This window comes from Monodon monoceros, unplaced genomic scaffold (assembly GCF_005190385.1).
Source record: "Monodon monoceros isolate NGI ecotype Baffin Bay Population unplaced genomic scaffold, NGI_Narwhal_1 Super_Scaffold_8, whole genome shotgun sequence".
In the NCBI taxonomy this organism is placed as follows: domain Eukaryota; kingdom Metazoa; phylum Chordata; class Mammalia; order Artiodactyla; family Monodontidae; genus Monodon; species Monodon monoceros.
The window spans coordinates 74059882-74077823 of NW_021703785.1; the positions used below are offsets into that span (position 1 = coordinate 74059882).

The 17942-nt window shown below is 48.6% G+C and overlaps 1 protein-coding gene across 1 annotated transcript in view; it reads left to right on the forward strand.

Annotated features, from left to right (window-relative positions):
* The first annotated feature begins 4410 nt into the window (after positions 1-4410).
* The window catches only part of LATS2 (large tumor suppressor kinase 2), a 44222-nt gene continuing 30690 nt past the window's right edge, over positions 4411-17942 (forward strand). Inside the window, exons 1-2 of the mRNA XM_029210374.1 lie at positions 4411-4517; positions 14337-14886. Coding sequence (XP_029066207.1) covers positions 14545-14886 — 342 coding nt within the window. The 5' untranslated portion in view covers positions 4411-4517; positions 14337-14544. The remainder of the gene's footprint in view (positions 4518-14336; positions 14887-17942) is intronic.

Below are 17942 nucleotides of genomic sequence, written 5' to 3' on the forward strand. Positions count from 1 at the left end.
AAATGGCTCAAAGCAATTAGAAATAAATTAAAGTCAGAGAAAGTTTATTCTCTCATGATTTTAAGATTGGAAAACACATGTAAGAATTGAAATTTAGGGAATTCCCTGGCAGTCAAGTGGTTAGGACTCCACAATTCCACTGCAGGGGACATGGGTTCCATCCCTGGTGGGGGAACTAAGATGTTGGAAGCCACGTGGTGTGGCCAAAAAAGAAAAAGAAAAAAAGGAAAAATGGTTAAGATGGTAAATTTTACATCAGGTATTGTTTAGCATAATTGAAAAAATAAAATAATTTTAAAAAGAAACCTAGTGGTAGAACTATTACGTAAAGGCTTTTGAAAAAAATATAAGGTATGAAATATTTCTGGTTATTCATCTACTATCTATTAATTGACTACTCTCTTAAAAACAATAATAATCCACTTTTCCATAAGTGTGACTTCCAGTAATATAAACCCTTTGGGAAATGTCCAGAAACTGAGGACAAGAGATGTTTTAATACTTGAAATAGCATCACAAGGCCCTAGCTCTCCTCTGCATAGGAAAGGCTTTTAGGAATAAGAGGTTCTGGTAGCTCTTAGTTTGCATACAGTTTTGAGAAGCGAAGTAATCTTTCATAGCCAACAGCAGACTAAAAGCAGAAAATTAGTGGGAATTCCCTGGCAGTCTAGTGGTTAGGACTCCACGCTTACACTACAGGGGGCACAGGTTCGATCCTTGGTCGAAGAACTGAGACCCCGTAAGCTGTGTGGCAGAAAATTACCTAACAGAGGAAAACAACAAAAAATCCCACAAAAGAACAAACAAGGTGGGGAGGAAAGTAGGGTGTTAAGTGTTTAGTGTGGACAGAATGTCAGTTTGGGAAGATGAAAAAGTTTTGGAGATGGATGGTGGTGATGGCTGCACACAATGTGAAGGTACTTAATGCCCCTAAACTGTACAGTTAAAATGTGATAAAATGGTAAATTTTATATTATGTATATTTTATTACAATAAAAAGACAGTAAAAAAAAAAAGAAAAAAGAGTTCGTCATCAAAGCATATCCCCCAACTAATAAACTTGGTACTGCCAAGTCTTTCTAGAAGTTCCTACGAGTTTGCAGAACCAAAACCTCCCAAGAACAGTGTACCAGGAGATCTCCCTGGCTGACCCAGAGTGCTTGGTCCTGAGAAAAATGTGATCTTTAAAATTTTGATATTTCAGGGCTTCCCTGGTGGCGCAGTGGTTGGGAGTCCGCCTGCCGATGCAGGGGACACGGGTTCGTGCCCCGGTCCGGGAGGATCCCACATGCCGCGGAGCGGCTGGGCCCGTGAGCCATGGCCGCTGAGCCTGCGCATCCGGATCCTGTGCTCCACAACGGGAGAGGCCGCAGCAGTGAGAGGCCCGCGTACCGCATAAAACAAAAAAACAAACAAAAAAATTTTGATATTTCAGACATTAAAACAGCCTTTAAAAGTTCATTCAATACATTCAGATCAGCAGTTAAGTTCTCTATATGTAGTTTTGGGGGGAGAAAATGGTCCTTGTTCTTGAGGAATTTATAATCTAATTAAGGAGACAGACCACATGGGTATAAAAAAAAATTAAATCAGTGTAGCACACCTTCTTTCTAGTTTTCCAGGCCTTTCACAATCTAACCCTACTCTACTTTTTCACTACTCCCCATAGAGAACATTCTTTATAGTTAGCAGATTTGCTGTGTGTCCTCCACAGATTATTAACAAGGAGGCCTTTTCTTTCCAAAAAGACAAAAATTGTGTCTAGAGACCAGAGCCTGCTTTCCAGGCATTAAGGTATAAAGAGGCTGAGTCATAATCAGGTTTCTTGCATTCACAGGTGGGGGAGGGGTGGGGGAGGGGAAGCAGGTAGGTAGTCTCCGGGCGCATTGCACAGCAGCCTCAGGGAGAATCCTTAAAACATCCTGGCCCCGCATCTGCAGGTGAGGTGATGCTGGTTCCTGCCAGCCCTCAGCCTCTGCTCTGTCTGCTGCGGGAGGCCCTGGGCCCCCCTTCCTCACTCCACAAAGACCATTCCTCTCCCCTCAAAGTAAAAGGGAGCTGATTTGGTTTCGGTTTCCTTATTATTAAGTACATTGTGATCATGACTTTTGAGATTACCTGAAGACAGCCTTATAATTCAGTGCTTCCAAGCTCTGGCGTCAGATCTACCAAGGTTGGAATCCCAGCTCTTTGGTCTCTGGCGAGTTAGTTGGGCTCTGTGTATTTTAGGGTCTTCTTCTATAAAATGGGGTTAATAACATGGTTGACTAGAGGATTAAATGAGATAATACACAAGTTTAGGGCAACACCTGGTATACACACGTAGTATATGTATGTTAATCAATTAATTTATACATGGAGAGGTTGCCACTGCCACAGGCTTTGTGCTCAGTGGGACTTGTGCTGTCTCTCTTTTCTCCTCTTGGCGACTGGATGCATTATGTGGATGAACTTATGTAGCTGATTATTTAAACAGTTTTTAAGTATCCTATTTAGAAGTATCAGGAATTATAAGACAGAAATCACCCAGAATCACTATATCCAGAGAATACCACTTTTAATATTTGGCTGTATACTTTACTGGACATATATACATATTTTTGTTTGTTTAATATACGTTATATTTTATATAATATATATCATTTATATTTTATGTATATAGCTTAAATATAAATACATGTACTTATATTGTTTCACCAAGTTAGATCCTGTACCCTATTTTGTCACTATATATATATATTTTTTTTTAATTTTTATTTATTTATTTAAGTTTTGGCTGCATTGGGTCTTCGTTGCGGTGCGCGGGCTTATTGCGGTGGCTTCTCGTTGAGGAGAACGGGCTCTAGGCGCGCAGGCTTCAGTAGCTGTGGCTCGCGGGCTCAGTAGTTGTGGCTCACGGGGCTTAGTTGCTCCACAGCACGTGGGATCGTCCCGGACCAGGGCTCGAACCCATGTCCCCTGCACTGGCAGGCAGGTTCTTAACCACTGTGCCACCGGGGAAGTCCTATCGCTGTGTTTCTTGAACGCATCAACAAGAGTGTAAGCTCCACCAATGGGTAAATCGTGTAGTTTTGCTCACTGTAGTACCAATGGTGTTTGGTTTAATCCATGGTTCATGGCAGGTCCTCAAAAAAATTTAAAAAACAAAAAACCCAAAGGAATGAATGACTGCATGTCAATAAACACAATGTTCTCCTATATGGTGTATCAGTTTCCTCAAGTAAACCTCTATTTGGAAAATTACCCGTTTCCAATTTGTTTCATATATATATATATATATATGTAAAAATGTTTAAGATATTTTTTAAAAAGGCACAAAGAATAACACACTACACATTATTGAATCTAATCACTCAGAATCAACAAATTTTAAGATTTGGACAATTTGTTTAAAATAAAGAAATAAAGCACTGGAGAGAAAGTCGTTGTCCTTACTTTTCTCTCGAGTCTAATTTCTGCACTCCTTTCTACACCGGCCACAGCTGTAATGAGTCTGGTGTGTACACTTTCAGTCCGTGACTCTACTTGTATAAAGAACGTGATTAGCATAGGTTCTGTGGGATTATATTTCTCAACATGGTATCATAGTGTAAATATAATTTTGCCACTGCCTTTTCTCCACTCTACAATGATTTTTGAAGTCTATCTACATATCCTTTGAAAAGTACAGCTAGTTCATTCACTTAGCTATTTTACATATTTTATTTTCCCACAGTTCCCTACTGCTGGACTTTTAGGTTCTTCCTGATTTTTCACGATTGCAAACAATTCTATAATGGTCATTGTAATCCCAAAATTTGATTAGGTGTCTCGCACATAAATTGTAAAGTCCATTAAATTCCTTTTATTTACGATATATTTCTTTCAGTTAACTGTGTTTCTGTCGTTGAAGACATAGCAAGGGCAGGACCTTTACCTGCATACAAAGGGAGGAGGGGGCCAGCCCCGGGGTGGGGGCGGGGGGGAGGGAGGCCTGTCCGGGTGCGAGCGCCCGGGGCGCAGGTGAGGGCGGAGGCGGCGCCGCGCCGCGCGTCCAGGTGAGCCTCGCGGGGGGCGGGGCGCAGGTGAGCCGGATCCCGGCGCTCAGCGGTGGCCGGGCCATCGGCGCACGGGGACCCCCGGCTGTTCCCTGGCAGACAGTCCGGAGCCCGTCCGCGCGGGAGGACGCGGGACGGCAACGCCGCGGGGGGGGGACGGCGGCTGAGGCCGCGGACCCCGCACGGACGGGCGGGCGGACGGACGACCTCCGGGCCCCGCGCCCCCTGGGCGGCCGGCGGGCGCGGGCGGGGGCGGCGCTGACGCGGCGGTCACGTGACGCCCCAGGAATGCCAACAATGTAGCGAATGTCCCGCTCGGGCTGCGCGCTGGGCCGCGGCGCGAGCGCCGGAAGATGGGGCCGCCCGCCCGTCCGCCCGGCGCCCCGCGTCCCCGCCCGCCGGCCGCCCCCGGGCTCGGCGTCCCCCGCGAGGCCCCGGAGCCGCGGGCCAGGCGGCCGCGGACGGCGTAGACGGCGCGAGGTGAGCGGGGCGGCGGGGTGCGGATCAGGACTCGGGACTCAGCGGCGGGCGGGGCCGCGCGCTCGGGCGGAGGGGGGTCCGCGCCGTCGAGCCACCTCGGCCCTCGGCCCCTCGCGGGCAGGTCGTCCCCGGACGGAGGCCGCGCCGCCCCTCCCCCTCGCGGGCCGCCCCTCCCCCCGGGCCGCGCCCCCGGGTCTTCCCCTCCCCCACCTTCCCCCACCCCCACCCCCACCCCGACCCCCGTTTGGAGTCCGGCCTCCCGCGGCGCCCCCCTGCGCTTGGCGCCCGCCGGGCTCCGGACGCGGGTTCCGACCCGGTTCGCGGCGCCTGGCGACCCGGCGGAGGCAGGTGGGGCCGGGGAGACACACGTGCCCCGCCCGCAGGCCTCGGTGGGACCCGGACCGTGCGCGCTGTGTGCGGGGTTCGTCGTGTGGACCGATTACACGTACGTGGGGGGCAGGGGAGGGGGTCTCCCTGGACAGGAGTCCAGACTTCAGAACTCACTAGCCCGGGACTGTGTGAGACCCAGCGCTTGGCAGGTAGAAATGCAGTGGCCAAACAGCTCTCTTCCCAAAGTGTTCAGTAAATACGTGCAATTGTAGAGGAAGGTTTTCCCCCATTTTACTAAGAAACATGAATGGAAAGTCACAAAATGTGTGATGTTCGCACAGGTGTTCAGTTTGAATTTTAACCTAGGGGTTGACAGGCCTTCCCTTGGTAATGGAGAAAGTAACTCCTGGCCCATTATTAGGGAAATTGTGCTCAGGAGAGCTTGATTCATAGTTTCAACTCAAATCCCTGCTTGATGGATCACCATTTCTGAGCGCTCAATCAAGAGACTAAGCTACTTTGTATCTTTTAAAAGTTTTTCTTTAGCAAATGTATTAATAAGAGAGTAACAGAAAAATCTTCAAAATAAGAATGCATAGACTGTTTAAGAAAGTCTGTTTTAAATTATAATTAACAAGACACTGTGTTATTCAGCCTGTCATAAAATTTGGTCTCATTATCCAGGTATACAGAGCGCTGTTTAAAGAATATGCCAGCATTCCTTTGAAATTAAAATTGCTGAACATTTAATGAATCTTAAAATGTCAAGCAATTTAAAATGATATCTGGGCAGAAGCTGTCATGAAAAATTACTAAGGTGAATTATGAGAATCCCGGAATTTTTGAACTGGAAAAGATTCTTCTAGCTTCTTCATCTAATTTGAAATCGTTTTGACTTAGGTGTAAATGGGAGCCGTACATATTTCTTTTTCTTTAGCAAATCGCAGGGTTGGGGGAGGGACTTTCCTTTGGTGGGAGGGGAATGTTTTTACAATAAGATGCCTTGTTACTTTAAATGATGTTTTGTAAGTAGCCAGCCCCGGGCTCCTAAATCCCACTGCTTGTGTGGGTTGGGCGTGAGGAGGGGTGTTGAAGCTGATAAATTCGCCTAAACACCCAGGAAACATTTGGGGGAACTTTGCGGGGGTGTTCTGATTTGTATTGGAAAAACCAGACTAGCACAGGTTTTGAAAAGCTGCTTTTATGTTTTATTTCATGGTTATAATAATGTGAAACTTCTAAATAATGTTCCTTACTGACTTTTAAAAAATAAAAGGTTTGAAGAAATACAGAGGATAAATTCACTGCATTTACTTTGTTTTGACTGTAAATCTGCTGTAAAAAGGAGCAAAATATTCTGATCAACAGAACGAAGAGCTTGGGCTTGAACATTTCTAGAACATTTCCGACTTCCAGCATGAAAAATTCCCTGAATCTCCTTCCTTTTTAAAAAAAAGCCTATTGCTCAGTAATTCCTATGGACAGAACTGGGCGTCCCGAGTCCAGGGGTCACCATCCCCATTGTGTGCTGGTGGCTGACGCTCTGTGTGGGGCGGGGAGTGGGCTTTATGACAGAGAGCACCTGTGACAGCTCCCAGAGCCTGGAGGGAGCCCTGTTTGGCCACTCAGGTCACTAAGTGTTAGTGTTAGTACTTTTGAGCCTAATGCTGTTTGATTTACAGTTTCATTTTGAAAGTATGATTAGAACAAGGTAATGCTGGAAATAAGGATAATAGTTACGGTGCTAAAATTAGGGTGGAAACTGGACGTTGTTTAATGTTTGCCGTTCACTCTACGAAAGCTTTATTTCGCTTGCCGCTCGACCGCGTCAACCTAATAGTGACAAGTGGTCGTTTAAGTTAATTAAATACTTTTTGTTCATGTGCCAGTATTTGACATTCACAGGAATTTTCTGGAGGACAAGGGAAACTCTCATATTGTGTCGCAGTGGTTTGTGTTTACCGTTAACTGTTCCGATACTGTGGCATAGAGCAGATCCTGTAGTCTCTAGATTCGTTAGCACGGTGAGAATCTTTTCGAGGATGTAAGCTGGCTTTTGAATGGAGTGGGCTTCTCTTTGGAGTACTGACGGCCCTTCTCCAGGCCGTGGTCTTCAGCAGGAGTGCTAGGGACCAGCTCGTTCCTTATGAATTAATTAACTCCATCCTGTCTCACGAGTGTCACTCCTGTGTTTTCATTAAATGTACCCAGATGCACCTGCCTCGCTCCCCGACATTGTCTGCCTGTTCATCTTTTCTATGTTTGAGCCTTTTCACAGGAAGTTCCGGACTCCAAGAATAGCTTCACACTTCCTCCATCAAATCATAGCCCTTGCGCCTTTCCAACTTTGGTGAAGTGATCCTTTCTCTGGGAGGTTTTCTCCAAATAGGCCTGTGCACTGGGATTCCTTGGATGGTCATGTATCACCTCTGTCCACAGCAGTGACTCTCCAGTGGCATGGGTGGTCCAATCCCTGGCCGCGGAGTTTCCGAAACTTGAAGGGGAGAGGGTTTCAGAGGAGGTGAGGCTGCTCAAAGAGTGGAAGCCCCTGCCGGGGTTTGGAATGGAATATAAGGAGACCCATCCTGTTGGGTTGCTTGCTGTTACGATTGCTACAGAGAACAGGTGACAGATTTATCTACAGCCTGGTCATTCCACGTGGTCATCTTGAGTACAAACTGCTATAGCTCCGGGCTTCCCTGGTGGCGCAGTGGTTGGGAGTCCGCCTGCCGACGCAGGGGACACGGATTCGTGCCCTGGTCTAGGAAGATCCCACATGCCGCGGAGCGGCGGGGCCCTTGAGCCATGGCCGCTGAGCCTGTGCGTCTGGAGCCTGTGCTCCGCAACGGGAGAGGCCACAACAGTGAGAGGCCGGCGTACCGCAAAACAAAACAAAACTTCTATGGCTCCATTTTTTAATGCTGTTATTCATAATGTGTGTCTCTAAGTGTATGTATGTGTATATCTATATACACACACATATATATCTATATATCATACAGATATCATGTACAAAGCAAACAGGGCATGTGGTAGTTTGTTTTCCCTGGATCATAAACTTATTTGGGGGTGAGGCCCAGTTCTACCTGAGTGAACCCATATAACGTCCGGTACAGCCTTTGGCCCGAGTGGGAGACCTCCGTACCCGCTGAAACCTTGTGACTGCGCTCTTGGTTGGAGAGACGTCCTCAGGGACCCTCCTGGCGCGGGGTATCCCCTGTGAGGGCTTCCTGGCTGGGGCAGCCCTGGGGAGGTCCTGCCGCACGGTGGTGCACGGTTCTGACATTCGGCGTCCGGCTGCAGGCCTGGCCTGGCTGCCTGGTTTATCTCAGCTTTGCCAGTTAGTTAGAGTAAGGATATGATTTAAGTAATAACTGGAATTTTAGGTCCAAGAAATACTGTTTTAAAAGTGCCAGCATGTGTCCGTAGTGCGGGCCCTGCGGTCCGTGGGTTTGGTCGGTTCCTTTGTCGGTCGGGGCTGCATGTCTGTTTGGCAGCCAGTGTGGGTTGTGAAGTACTGGGAGAAATTAGAATAAAAAGCCTTGAACGTCTGATAGCGTTTTCCAGGATTGGTTTAAGAACTAGAACTGGGTTTGGTAGGGCCAAATTAAGGGATGATTAAAATATTGCTCTCATATTAGGTTTTTACAGGAGCCACCTATACTAGGAATAGGATTTAGTAGTTGTCACAGCTCCAGATTTGAAAATGACTTGTTTTTGTCTTGTGACTTGTATTGCAGTTTTTTTTTTTTTAAGAAGCATGAGAAAAAAAAAAAAAAAAAAAAAAGAAAAAAGAAGCATGAGAGAATAACACTTCATTGTTAGGAGATAATACAGGGGCTTTCTTTGCACATCGAGAGTATTGCAGTTTTAAAATTCCAGTGTCTTGTAGTTTCTTTTACTATTTTATTTATTTATTTATTGGCTGCGTCGGGTCTTGGTTGCTGCGCGTGGGCTTCCTCTAGTTGTGGCGAGTGGGGGCTACTCTTCGTTGCGGTGCGCGGGCTTCTCGCTGCGGGGGCTTCTCTTGTTGCAGAGCACGGGCTCTAGGCGTGCAGGCTTCAGTAGTTGTGGCTCGTGGGCTCTAGAGCGCAGGCTCAGTAGTTGTGGCGCACGGGCTTAGTTGCTCCGCGGCATGTGGTATCTTCCTGGACCAGGGCTCGAACCCGTGTCCCCTGCATTGGCAGGCGGATTCTTAACCACTGCTCCACCAGGGAAGCCCTGTAGTTTCTTTTAAAGTATATTTAAATCAGTTGATGATACCTAAGAAATTTCTAAAATTAGATTACTTTGCTTGCTACCCCCGTTTGTTTGTTTTTTCTTTTTTCTTTTTGGCTGCACCGTGGCCTATGGGATCTTAGTTCCCCAACCAGGGATCGAACCCAGTCCCCAGTATTGAAAGCACAGAGTTCTAACCACTGGAGCACCAGGGAATTCCAGTACCCCGATTTTTTAAAGACCCATCCATGAGGCTTTAGGGTCGTATTTGTAAAACTCTCGATGAGAGCTTAGTAAAACGATACCGCGGTGTGTCAGAGTAGCTCGTTTCCAGCTGCAGTCTTAATTTGACAGATGAGTATTCTCGTGAAAAATGCTTTCAGAAGTTCATAATTTCACCACGAAATCAACTGCCATCAAACTAAAGTCTAAAGTACAAGGTCTCAAGCTGAGAAAATACTTTCATTCTTTGTGTAACTAAAGGAAAGTTTCATCCTTACCAGCTTATTCAGGCAGGACCAGTTTGCCTGTAGGTGTCCTACATGCTCACCTAGGAAGCCAGGTATGCCCAGGAGACCGTGGTGGGAAGGCGATGAGAAGGGGGGGTGGGGGTCTCCCCCCGCCCCCGCATGAAGGAGCTTTCCCAGGCGCGGCTTTAGGAGGCATCACTGAATAACTCTTCCAGCTTTCCTGTATGTTTGAAAATTTTCATAATGAAATGTTGAGGGGGAAAAAAAAGAAACCAGGACGTCTGATCCAGATTCTGTTTGGGGGCACCTCCACCTGGTATTTCTTAGCTCGGGTAGGAATACAGATGTCGACACAGAAATGTCTGGTCTCTCCCGTGCTGCTTGGCTTCATAATTGGAATGTTTGTGGGACACACGGGCACTTAAACCCCCAGTATTTGCAGGCGCATGGCTCTGGGAAGCCCCTCCCCGTTGTGTGTTTCAGTGTCCTGGTGGAGTGCGGAGGGGCAGGAGGTTCAGACCTCCTGCGAGGAGAGTTTGTCCACTGCCAGCACCCAGTCCTGAGGTCCGGCCTTTCCTTGTGGAGCTGTGTTTAGTGAGGGAACACGATCAAACACTAGCTAGCTGGATGTGAACAGTTAGATGACTTTGCATAATGCTCGTCATTGTAACCATTCCTAAGTGTACAGTTCAGTGGCATAGAATACATGAACATTGTCACTGCAATCAGTACCACAGTCTATATTACAGACTTTTTCATCGTCCCAGACAGAAACTCTGTACCCATTAAACAATAACTCCCCCTCCCCGAGCCCCCGGTGACGCCAGTCTTCATGTCTCTCTGGATTTGCCCCATAGGAGTGGATCCCACGCTGTTCGTCCTTCGGTGTCTGGCTCATGTCACGCAGGGTAACGTCCTCAGGGCTCATCCACGTTGTAGCAGGTGGCAGAGAGCTTCGTTCCTTTTCTGGCTGAGTAACATACCGTAGTCGTGCAACTTTTTATAGGAGTTTTGTGTAAATGGCAGGAACACTGTGTCTGAAACCTCAGAGAAAGGGCACTGTGTTTTCCGAGGGCCGTCCCCGTCCACAGCCCGTGCTGCGTGTTCTCCCGAGGGCGCCGTGGGGCAGGTTTTACCCGCAGTCCAGGATCGCGGGGGACGGACTCAGACGCTTCCGGGCAGCGGGCCCCTGCCCTCGTGGCGCTTACGGTTCAGGTGGTTGAGGAGGAAAGTGGGCACACTTGACAGTGCTCTGCGGGGCTGTGGGTGGCCCGCAGGGTCTCGGGGGCTGGGTGGGCGGGAGACCCTCTGCCGTGGGTCACAGCTTTCAGTGCTTCTCCCTTTTAGAGTAACTCCCAGGGAATTTACTCAGAACCCTCCTGGCGGCCCCACACCCTTCTCTCTGCTGCTGCGGCCAGGCAGGGAGGCCGGGCCTGCGTCCTGGCTTTGACCTTCTTATAGCCCTTTTTCCTTCTCCGTGGACCATCTCCAGGGGCCGAGTGGAGAGCAGCTTTCCCTATCCTGCCTGTGTCGCCTGGCAGCGGCCTGAGGCCCATCACAGCCTGCTGCCGCTCTGAGGACCGCCGCTCACCCGCCTAACTGTCCCTGTCCCCCGGGGGTGTCGCTGCTTCTCACCTAGGCCCCTGTCGTCCACCTGGAGTGTCCCAGCTTTGTCCCTCCCAGCCCTCTGTCCAGTTGGCTTCCTGACTCAACTCTCTAAAGGGCACTTGGCTGTGCCACTTCCTGGCTCGGCCGCAGACGGTGGCTCCCCGTGGAGTCCAGACGTGGCCGTGACCTGGAAGGTCCTCCCCATCAAGCCCCTGGGCGCCTCCCAAGCATCACCCCTCCAGACTCTAGGAAGGGCCTCTCCGCGGCCCTCAAGCTGGTGGAGGAGCCTGTGGACGGCGCATTCCTCTGCTCCTTTGCATATGCTGTTCCCTGGGCTGGAATTCCAGTCTTCCCTGCACAGAGTTTTAGTTCTCTCTACTCCGGAGCTTTTTCTGACTTTCTCCTGTATTCTCCCATTTGTCAGATGATTCTTTTTCTCCTCTTGGGCATCTCTTTCTTTGGAGCAGTTTATCTGCCTCCCTCACCCGCTCCTCTCTGCAGTGTGACCGTTTGCAGGGGGGATGGGTTGGGGAGGGGTACCGGAAGGACCCTCCCTGAGTGTTGTCAGGCTCCTCCTTCACATCGGTCATTTATTGCGAGGACAGTATGATTTATGACTTCTGTATTTCCATTTTCAAAGGAAGGGAAGAGAGCTAAAGATTGGAAACAGTAGTTTGTGTGAAGGTCGTAGGAAAAGGTACAACTCCTGTCTGTTCTCAGACTCCAGACATGCTCAGCAGCTCCTTGAGAATCTGTTCGTTTTTGTTGGAATGTGAACTTGCGGTTTTAGACGGTTAGGTGTTTCAGAACAGATGCCTAGACCGCGAGGTCACTGAGAATGAGCGTGGGTGCGGTGTGCCCCATATTACACCAGCGCAGCAGGGCTCTGGGCTCGGGTCCACTGCACGGGAGCCTCAGCTGTGTCTCAGCCAGTGGGTCACTATCGCGTACTCAAGGGCATTTTGGCGACTTTAACGTATTAGATGTTGTGTTTAAAAATATGAATTTCAGGGCTTCCCTGGTGGCGCAGTGGTTGAGAGTCCGCCTGCTGATGCAGGGGACACGGGTTCGTGCCCCGGTCCGGGAAGATCCCACGTGCCGCGGAGCGGCTGGGCCCGTGAGCCATGGCCGCTGAGCCTGCGCGTCCGGAGCCTGTGCTCCGCAACGGGAGAGGCCCGCGTACCGGAAAAAAAAAAAAAAAAATTGAATTTCACGTTGAAAATTTTATGTAGCCTGCTTTTCTTACTTTCTAAATAGAATCTTCTTGTAGTTACAGTGAGAAAAGGGACTGGTAAAACCTTTTGAGACCTTCCATCTTCCCATCTCTAAGAAAGGAATAGTAATTTTATGTCATTTTTTCAGGTTTACTGTTGTATATGGTAATGTAATAGATCTATGTAAGTTAATTCACATGAAATGCTTAGAACAGAGCCTGGCACTTAGTAAATACTGGATAAACATTAGCTATCTCCCCACCCCAGTGGGGGAAAAGGGGTGAAAAAGGCCGTGAAGCACGGTTCCATTTTACAGCCTCTAAGCTCCTCACTGAAGGAAATCCAGGCCCCTGTGCCCCTCCCGTTAAAGGAGGCTCCAAGAAGGATCCGTTTTCCTTTGTTCATTAAAACTCAAAGCGATTGTACTTCACTATCTGATCACTGGGTTCTGTGGTCAAGGCCACGTGAGCTGCCTCCAGGGCAGCACAGCTCAGGACGGGAACAGCAGTGACCACGGGGCGCTGAGCCTCGCTCTGCGCTCACCCGCTGCTGCCACCTGTTGGGCGGAGGGGAGGGAGGTGACCTCACCTGTCCCCGGCTACGCAGCCCTGAGCCCCTGAGCCCCTGAGCCCCTGAGCCAGGTGCTGCCGGGCAGCTGGCAGCTAAGGGCAGCATCAGGGCTGGGCTCGCCTTCTGACTGCCGGCATGACAGCACTCAGTGCGTTAGCCGGGAGCAGGTGGAATCACCGTGGGGAAGTGCCCTTGTGACAGCGAGCTCTGTACCAGCATGACAGTGCGTTAGCCGGGAGCAGGTAGAATCATTGTGGGGAAGTGCCCTTGTGACTGCGAGCTCTGTACAGAGAGTCTGCTTCCACGCTGAGGGGTGGGTGCCGCACACAGACGGCTTGCATCTGCACAGCCCTTGTTACTGTGGTCACCGTGTGACCACCCACATGCTGTTACCAGACCCCTCCATGCAAGTGTCAGTTTCCACAAGCGAGACATTCTCATTTTATTTTTATTATTTATTGATTTATTTTTGGCTGCGTTGGGTCCTCGTTGCTGCACGCGGGCTTTCTCTAGCTGCGGCGAGCGGGGCCTGCTCTTCGTTGAGGTGCGCGGGCTTCTCATCACGGTGGCTTCTCTTGTTGCGGAGCATGGGCTCTAGGAGTGTGGGCTCAGTAGTTGTGGCTCATGGGCTCAGTAGTTGTGGCGCACGGGCTCTAGAGTGCAGGCTCAGTAGTTGTGGCGCACGGGTTTAGTTGCTCCGCAGCATGTGGGATCTTCCCGGACCAGGGCTCAAACCCGTGTCCCCTGCATTGGCAGGTGGATTCTTAACCACTGCGCCACCAGGGAAGCTCCGAGACATTCTTATTTTAGTATTTAGGTCAAAATGCCAGTAAGAAGTTGACCACTTTATAAAAAAACCCAGAGGAGTCGTGACCCTCAAAGTCTCATAACACATTGTGTGAACCTTCAGCGTGGCAGGCTGTGGTTTCTTTCAGGAGGTTTGGGAGGGTTTTATAAGAAAGAGTTCCCAAGGTGTGGAAGGACCACCGGTTGAGGTGAGTGGAGAGCTTGTTAGTCATGCTGTGGGGATGCAGGGCGTGGTGTGGACCAGCCGCTGAACCCTCGAGCTGTGGATTTCCAAGTGAAATCATATTATAAAGGAGAACTTTAAATGAGCTGTCGGTTGTTAATACTGTTGTTCTTGCCCCAAATTGAGTATTTATAAGAAAGTATTGGCTTCTGCAGTGGTATGTCATTGCAGGTTACATGTTACAGGAGACGCCTGGGGTGGCCCTGCCTGTCACGTGCTCGAACCAGAGGTGAACCGTATCTTTATCTTTTCTGAGAGGTGGTGTGTTCTTTCTTTATCTTTCCAAGTGGAATATTTTCAGGATCATGGTCCATTTCTGAAAAGTGTCATTAACATTATGTGGGAACCACAAATGAACACCTCTCATTTTCCTTTTCAGGTAGAGACGGTCTTCAAAGTGAAGTCTCTGGAAAATGTTCGGTTCTCTGCAGAAACTACAGAAACGGAAGGAAAGAACATTTTCAAAACAACATTGTTGTGAAAGTGTGTTTACAACTAACTGATACTGTTGACAGTTTTGTTTTCGTTTTGACTAATAAAACACTTTAAGAAGATTGTATTTATGGTCAAAGGAAACTGGACTAACCATGCGGCCGAAGACTTTTCCCGCCACGACCTACTCTGGGAACAGCCGACAGCGGCTGCAGGAGATCCGCGAGGGGCTGAAGCAGCCGCCCAAGAACCCCGCCCCGGGGCCGCCCGCGGGGCCGGGCAGTGACGCCGCCCTGGATGCCAAGGCCCTGGGGGGCAAGGACGCGGCTAGGCAGCAGCAGCAGACGAGGACAGCCCCAAAGTTCGGGCCTTACCAGAAAGCCCTGAGAGAAATCAGATACTCCTTGCTGCCCTTTGCTAATGAATCGGGCCCTTCGGCCGCCGCAGAAGTAAACCGACAAATGCTGCAGGAATTGGTGGACGCGGGCTGTGACCAGGTGGGTGGACGCCCCCGGGAGGCTGCGCATCTGGGGTACAGAGGAGGCCAGCAGAGGTCCCTGGAGAGGGGTTTCTAGGCTACAAACCCGAGGCCCTTTCTGCGTCCCATTGCGCTGTTTTCCCCCTTCTCTCCAAAACCATCTTGCTAGCTGCTTTCCTTTTCAGGCAAGATCCGGAGATTTCTCAACTCTCCTGAAGTTGTGTCCCGTGCGCTTTCTGTCCTGTCCCTGTGAGGATGGGAAGGCTTTCCCACGTAGCCCTCTCCTTGGGGTTTATTTGGCTTATTGTGAGCTGTCGTGGGGAAGAGACTGGCTTCCTTGAACTTGTGTTTGGTTTGTGCATTTTTTAACTCAGCTAAGGGGAAGGTTGGTTAACATGTGTCGGCTCTTTGCCTCTGTTTTCTCCTGTTTTAAAAGATAGCATCTATGCTATTAGAGGAGATGTAACTATATTAAGAATGAGAAAGATAGAAAATAAAAAGCTTGAGAAATCATCAGAATGGTGGCAACACAGCCTGACTTCTCACTGCTTAAGAATAAAGGCCAGTTAATGGAGGAGACATCAATTACACAGAAACACACACGGGGGCCGTGCGTACGATCTTGTGCTCTTCACGTGGCTGAATAAAGTCCGAACCGAGGGGCAGGACCGTATAAAATGGAGCTCATGTCCAACCAGGTAAAAATGTGTCGTGACATGTAACTAGTAAAAATGCAACTGTCTTATGAAAGCAAGCGCTGTATCATCACCTGTCATGTGAAAGTCAGAGCTGCATGAACGTGGAAATAGACCAGGCACGTCTGCCGCCTTGCAAACTGAGTAGGATTTCATGCGCAGAGCGCATCAGGATGGCTTGAGCACTTCTAGTTTCTTAGAAACAGTGTAACTACGTACTCCTGGCCTCACAGTCACGGGAACTGGGAGGAAAGAGAAACAACGCCCTCTTTTATTTCCAAAAGCTACCTCAGCCCTCTTATAGTTTCTTACCGGAGGACTTAGATTTCTCAGATGATCTGTTTGGGAAACTAGTGGCGCTGTTTTGTGGGGCTTCCTTGACCCTTCGGGATGTGCCGGGATTGACCTGGGTAACGAGCTGCTTTCGTGAAGCCCAGGCTGTGAATGGCGGGTGCAGAGGGTTAGCAGTGCGAGCTGACAGCACAGCCACGGCCTTTCTCTCTGTGAAAATATGAAGCTGTCCCCTGACCAACAGAACTTGATGCTTTTGAAGATAGGATGGAGCCGTCCCGGGGAAATAGTGGGTGAGATTGCAGGTACTCAGCCCAATAACAAAGCTGAAACCTTCTTTAAATCACTTGCAAACAAAAGAGGTAATCAGAGCCGCTGTTCTTGCAGTTGTGATAAAAACAGACAAATCAGGCAAATGATCCGGAGTACAGGTGGGATCTCATTGTGGTAAAATCCATTCGTGATAACTGCAGTGCAAGAAATAATGAAGCTGGCGCCGTTTATAGTAAAACACGAATATGGTAAAATTAAGGGTCGGGACACCCATAAGTTCCCATCAGCATTTAATTTATGTTCATTGCTGGTAGAAAGGACTCTTTATCCTTTTGATGCTCCTGAAATAATCCGTCAGATTGGTGCATGGTGTTACTTTGTGGCTTAAAACAACTCTGCCTTCTCTCTGACCCTCCAACTCAGACTTTTTCTGGCCTGGTTAGAGGGTACATTTGCTTTCAGAGAATTCTGGTTGGAAAGTCATTATGTGAACCCAAATAATGTGAGGAAAAGCTCAGCAGTACCTCTAGAGTTGTGTGTCTTGGATAAAGCAGGTGATTAGAATTCCCGTGTAACAGGTACAGAGAATTCCTGTCGGTGCAGCTTTTCCCCTTGTCTCCTGTTGTATTGCCTTTTAATCTAGGTTCAGTTTTGTTTTCTTATATTTTGAGTTTAAATGCCATTTTAACCCTCTATTTATAAGAATGGCAGTAAACTCCCAGTTTTCCCAAGGTCTTATAGGTCCTTGTTGGTGATGACACACTTTATATGCAGTGTTTTATCTACTGCATGTGCACACATTTTTTTCCCCATTTTATTGGGACTCTGATTCAGTTTCTGGGAAAATGTAAAAGACTGTTCACTGTGTAATGGTATAATGTATATGTCAAACGGTGTAATGTTCATAAATCTTTTGCACATAAATCATTAAAGACTTATGAAATTTTCTATAGGGCAAACAAAGAGGCCAGTAGGTTAATATTTCTTAAGGAAGGAGCTGTTCTTTAAATATAGATTTAAGGAATTGGAAAGATATGTTTTTGATTGTGAGCATCCTGTTTTGTAGTCTCTTATTAGCACAAGTGATGATTTAAATTTAGCTCTTACTTTATCTTTCTTATAAAATTTAGTTTCACTTTTTCTTGTAATCTTTATGGTTCCAAACGACCATATTACCAGGTGTTCCCTCTTTTTCTTCCTGAGACAGTTTTAAAAACGGCTAATTCAGTGTTGCCGCGATGTTCGTATGTGTGACATTGCTGCTTCTCCGAAGCACTGATTTGTATTCGCCTGCTGCATTGTGGCGGGTTAGCGCAGGTAGGGCGCCCTCGGGACAGGCCTGCAGCCCTTGGGGCCCCTCAGAGTCTGTGTTGGGGCCTTGGGAGAGCAAGGATGTCCATGGCTCCTGGGCCCTTAGAGCAGCTGAGCGTTCCATCACGGTGTGTCCCCAGAGGGGGACTTAGGTGAGGATTTTCTTTCAGACGGGAGTCCTGGGACTTGTTCGTGCTTTTTCCCAGTGGATGACCTGTGTCCTGACCCTGCCCGCCTCCCTCCTTGCTCTGCCGTGGGCGGTGCTGAGTCCAGGCGCGGCTATGTTCCCCTGGTCCCGAATTTCTCTGTTGGTATAATTTTCCTAATCCTGACTTAATCCAGTTTTCCTCACTTTATTGTATGTGTTTAAGTGAGTAAAATCTTTAACGAAATGCAGGTAGGAAGAAATGTAAACAAACAAATCGATTTCTTATGCCCAGTTCGGCCTGAGGAAGAAAGCCAGTGGTCAGGGACCCGAGCACAGCACCAAGTAGACTGGGGTGAT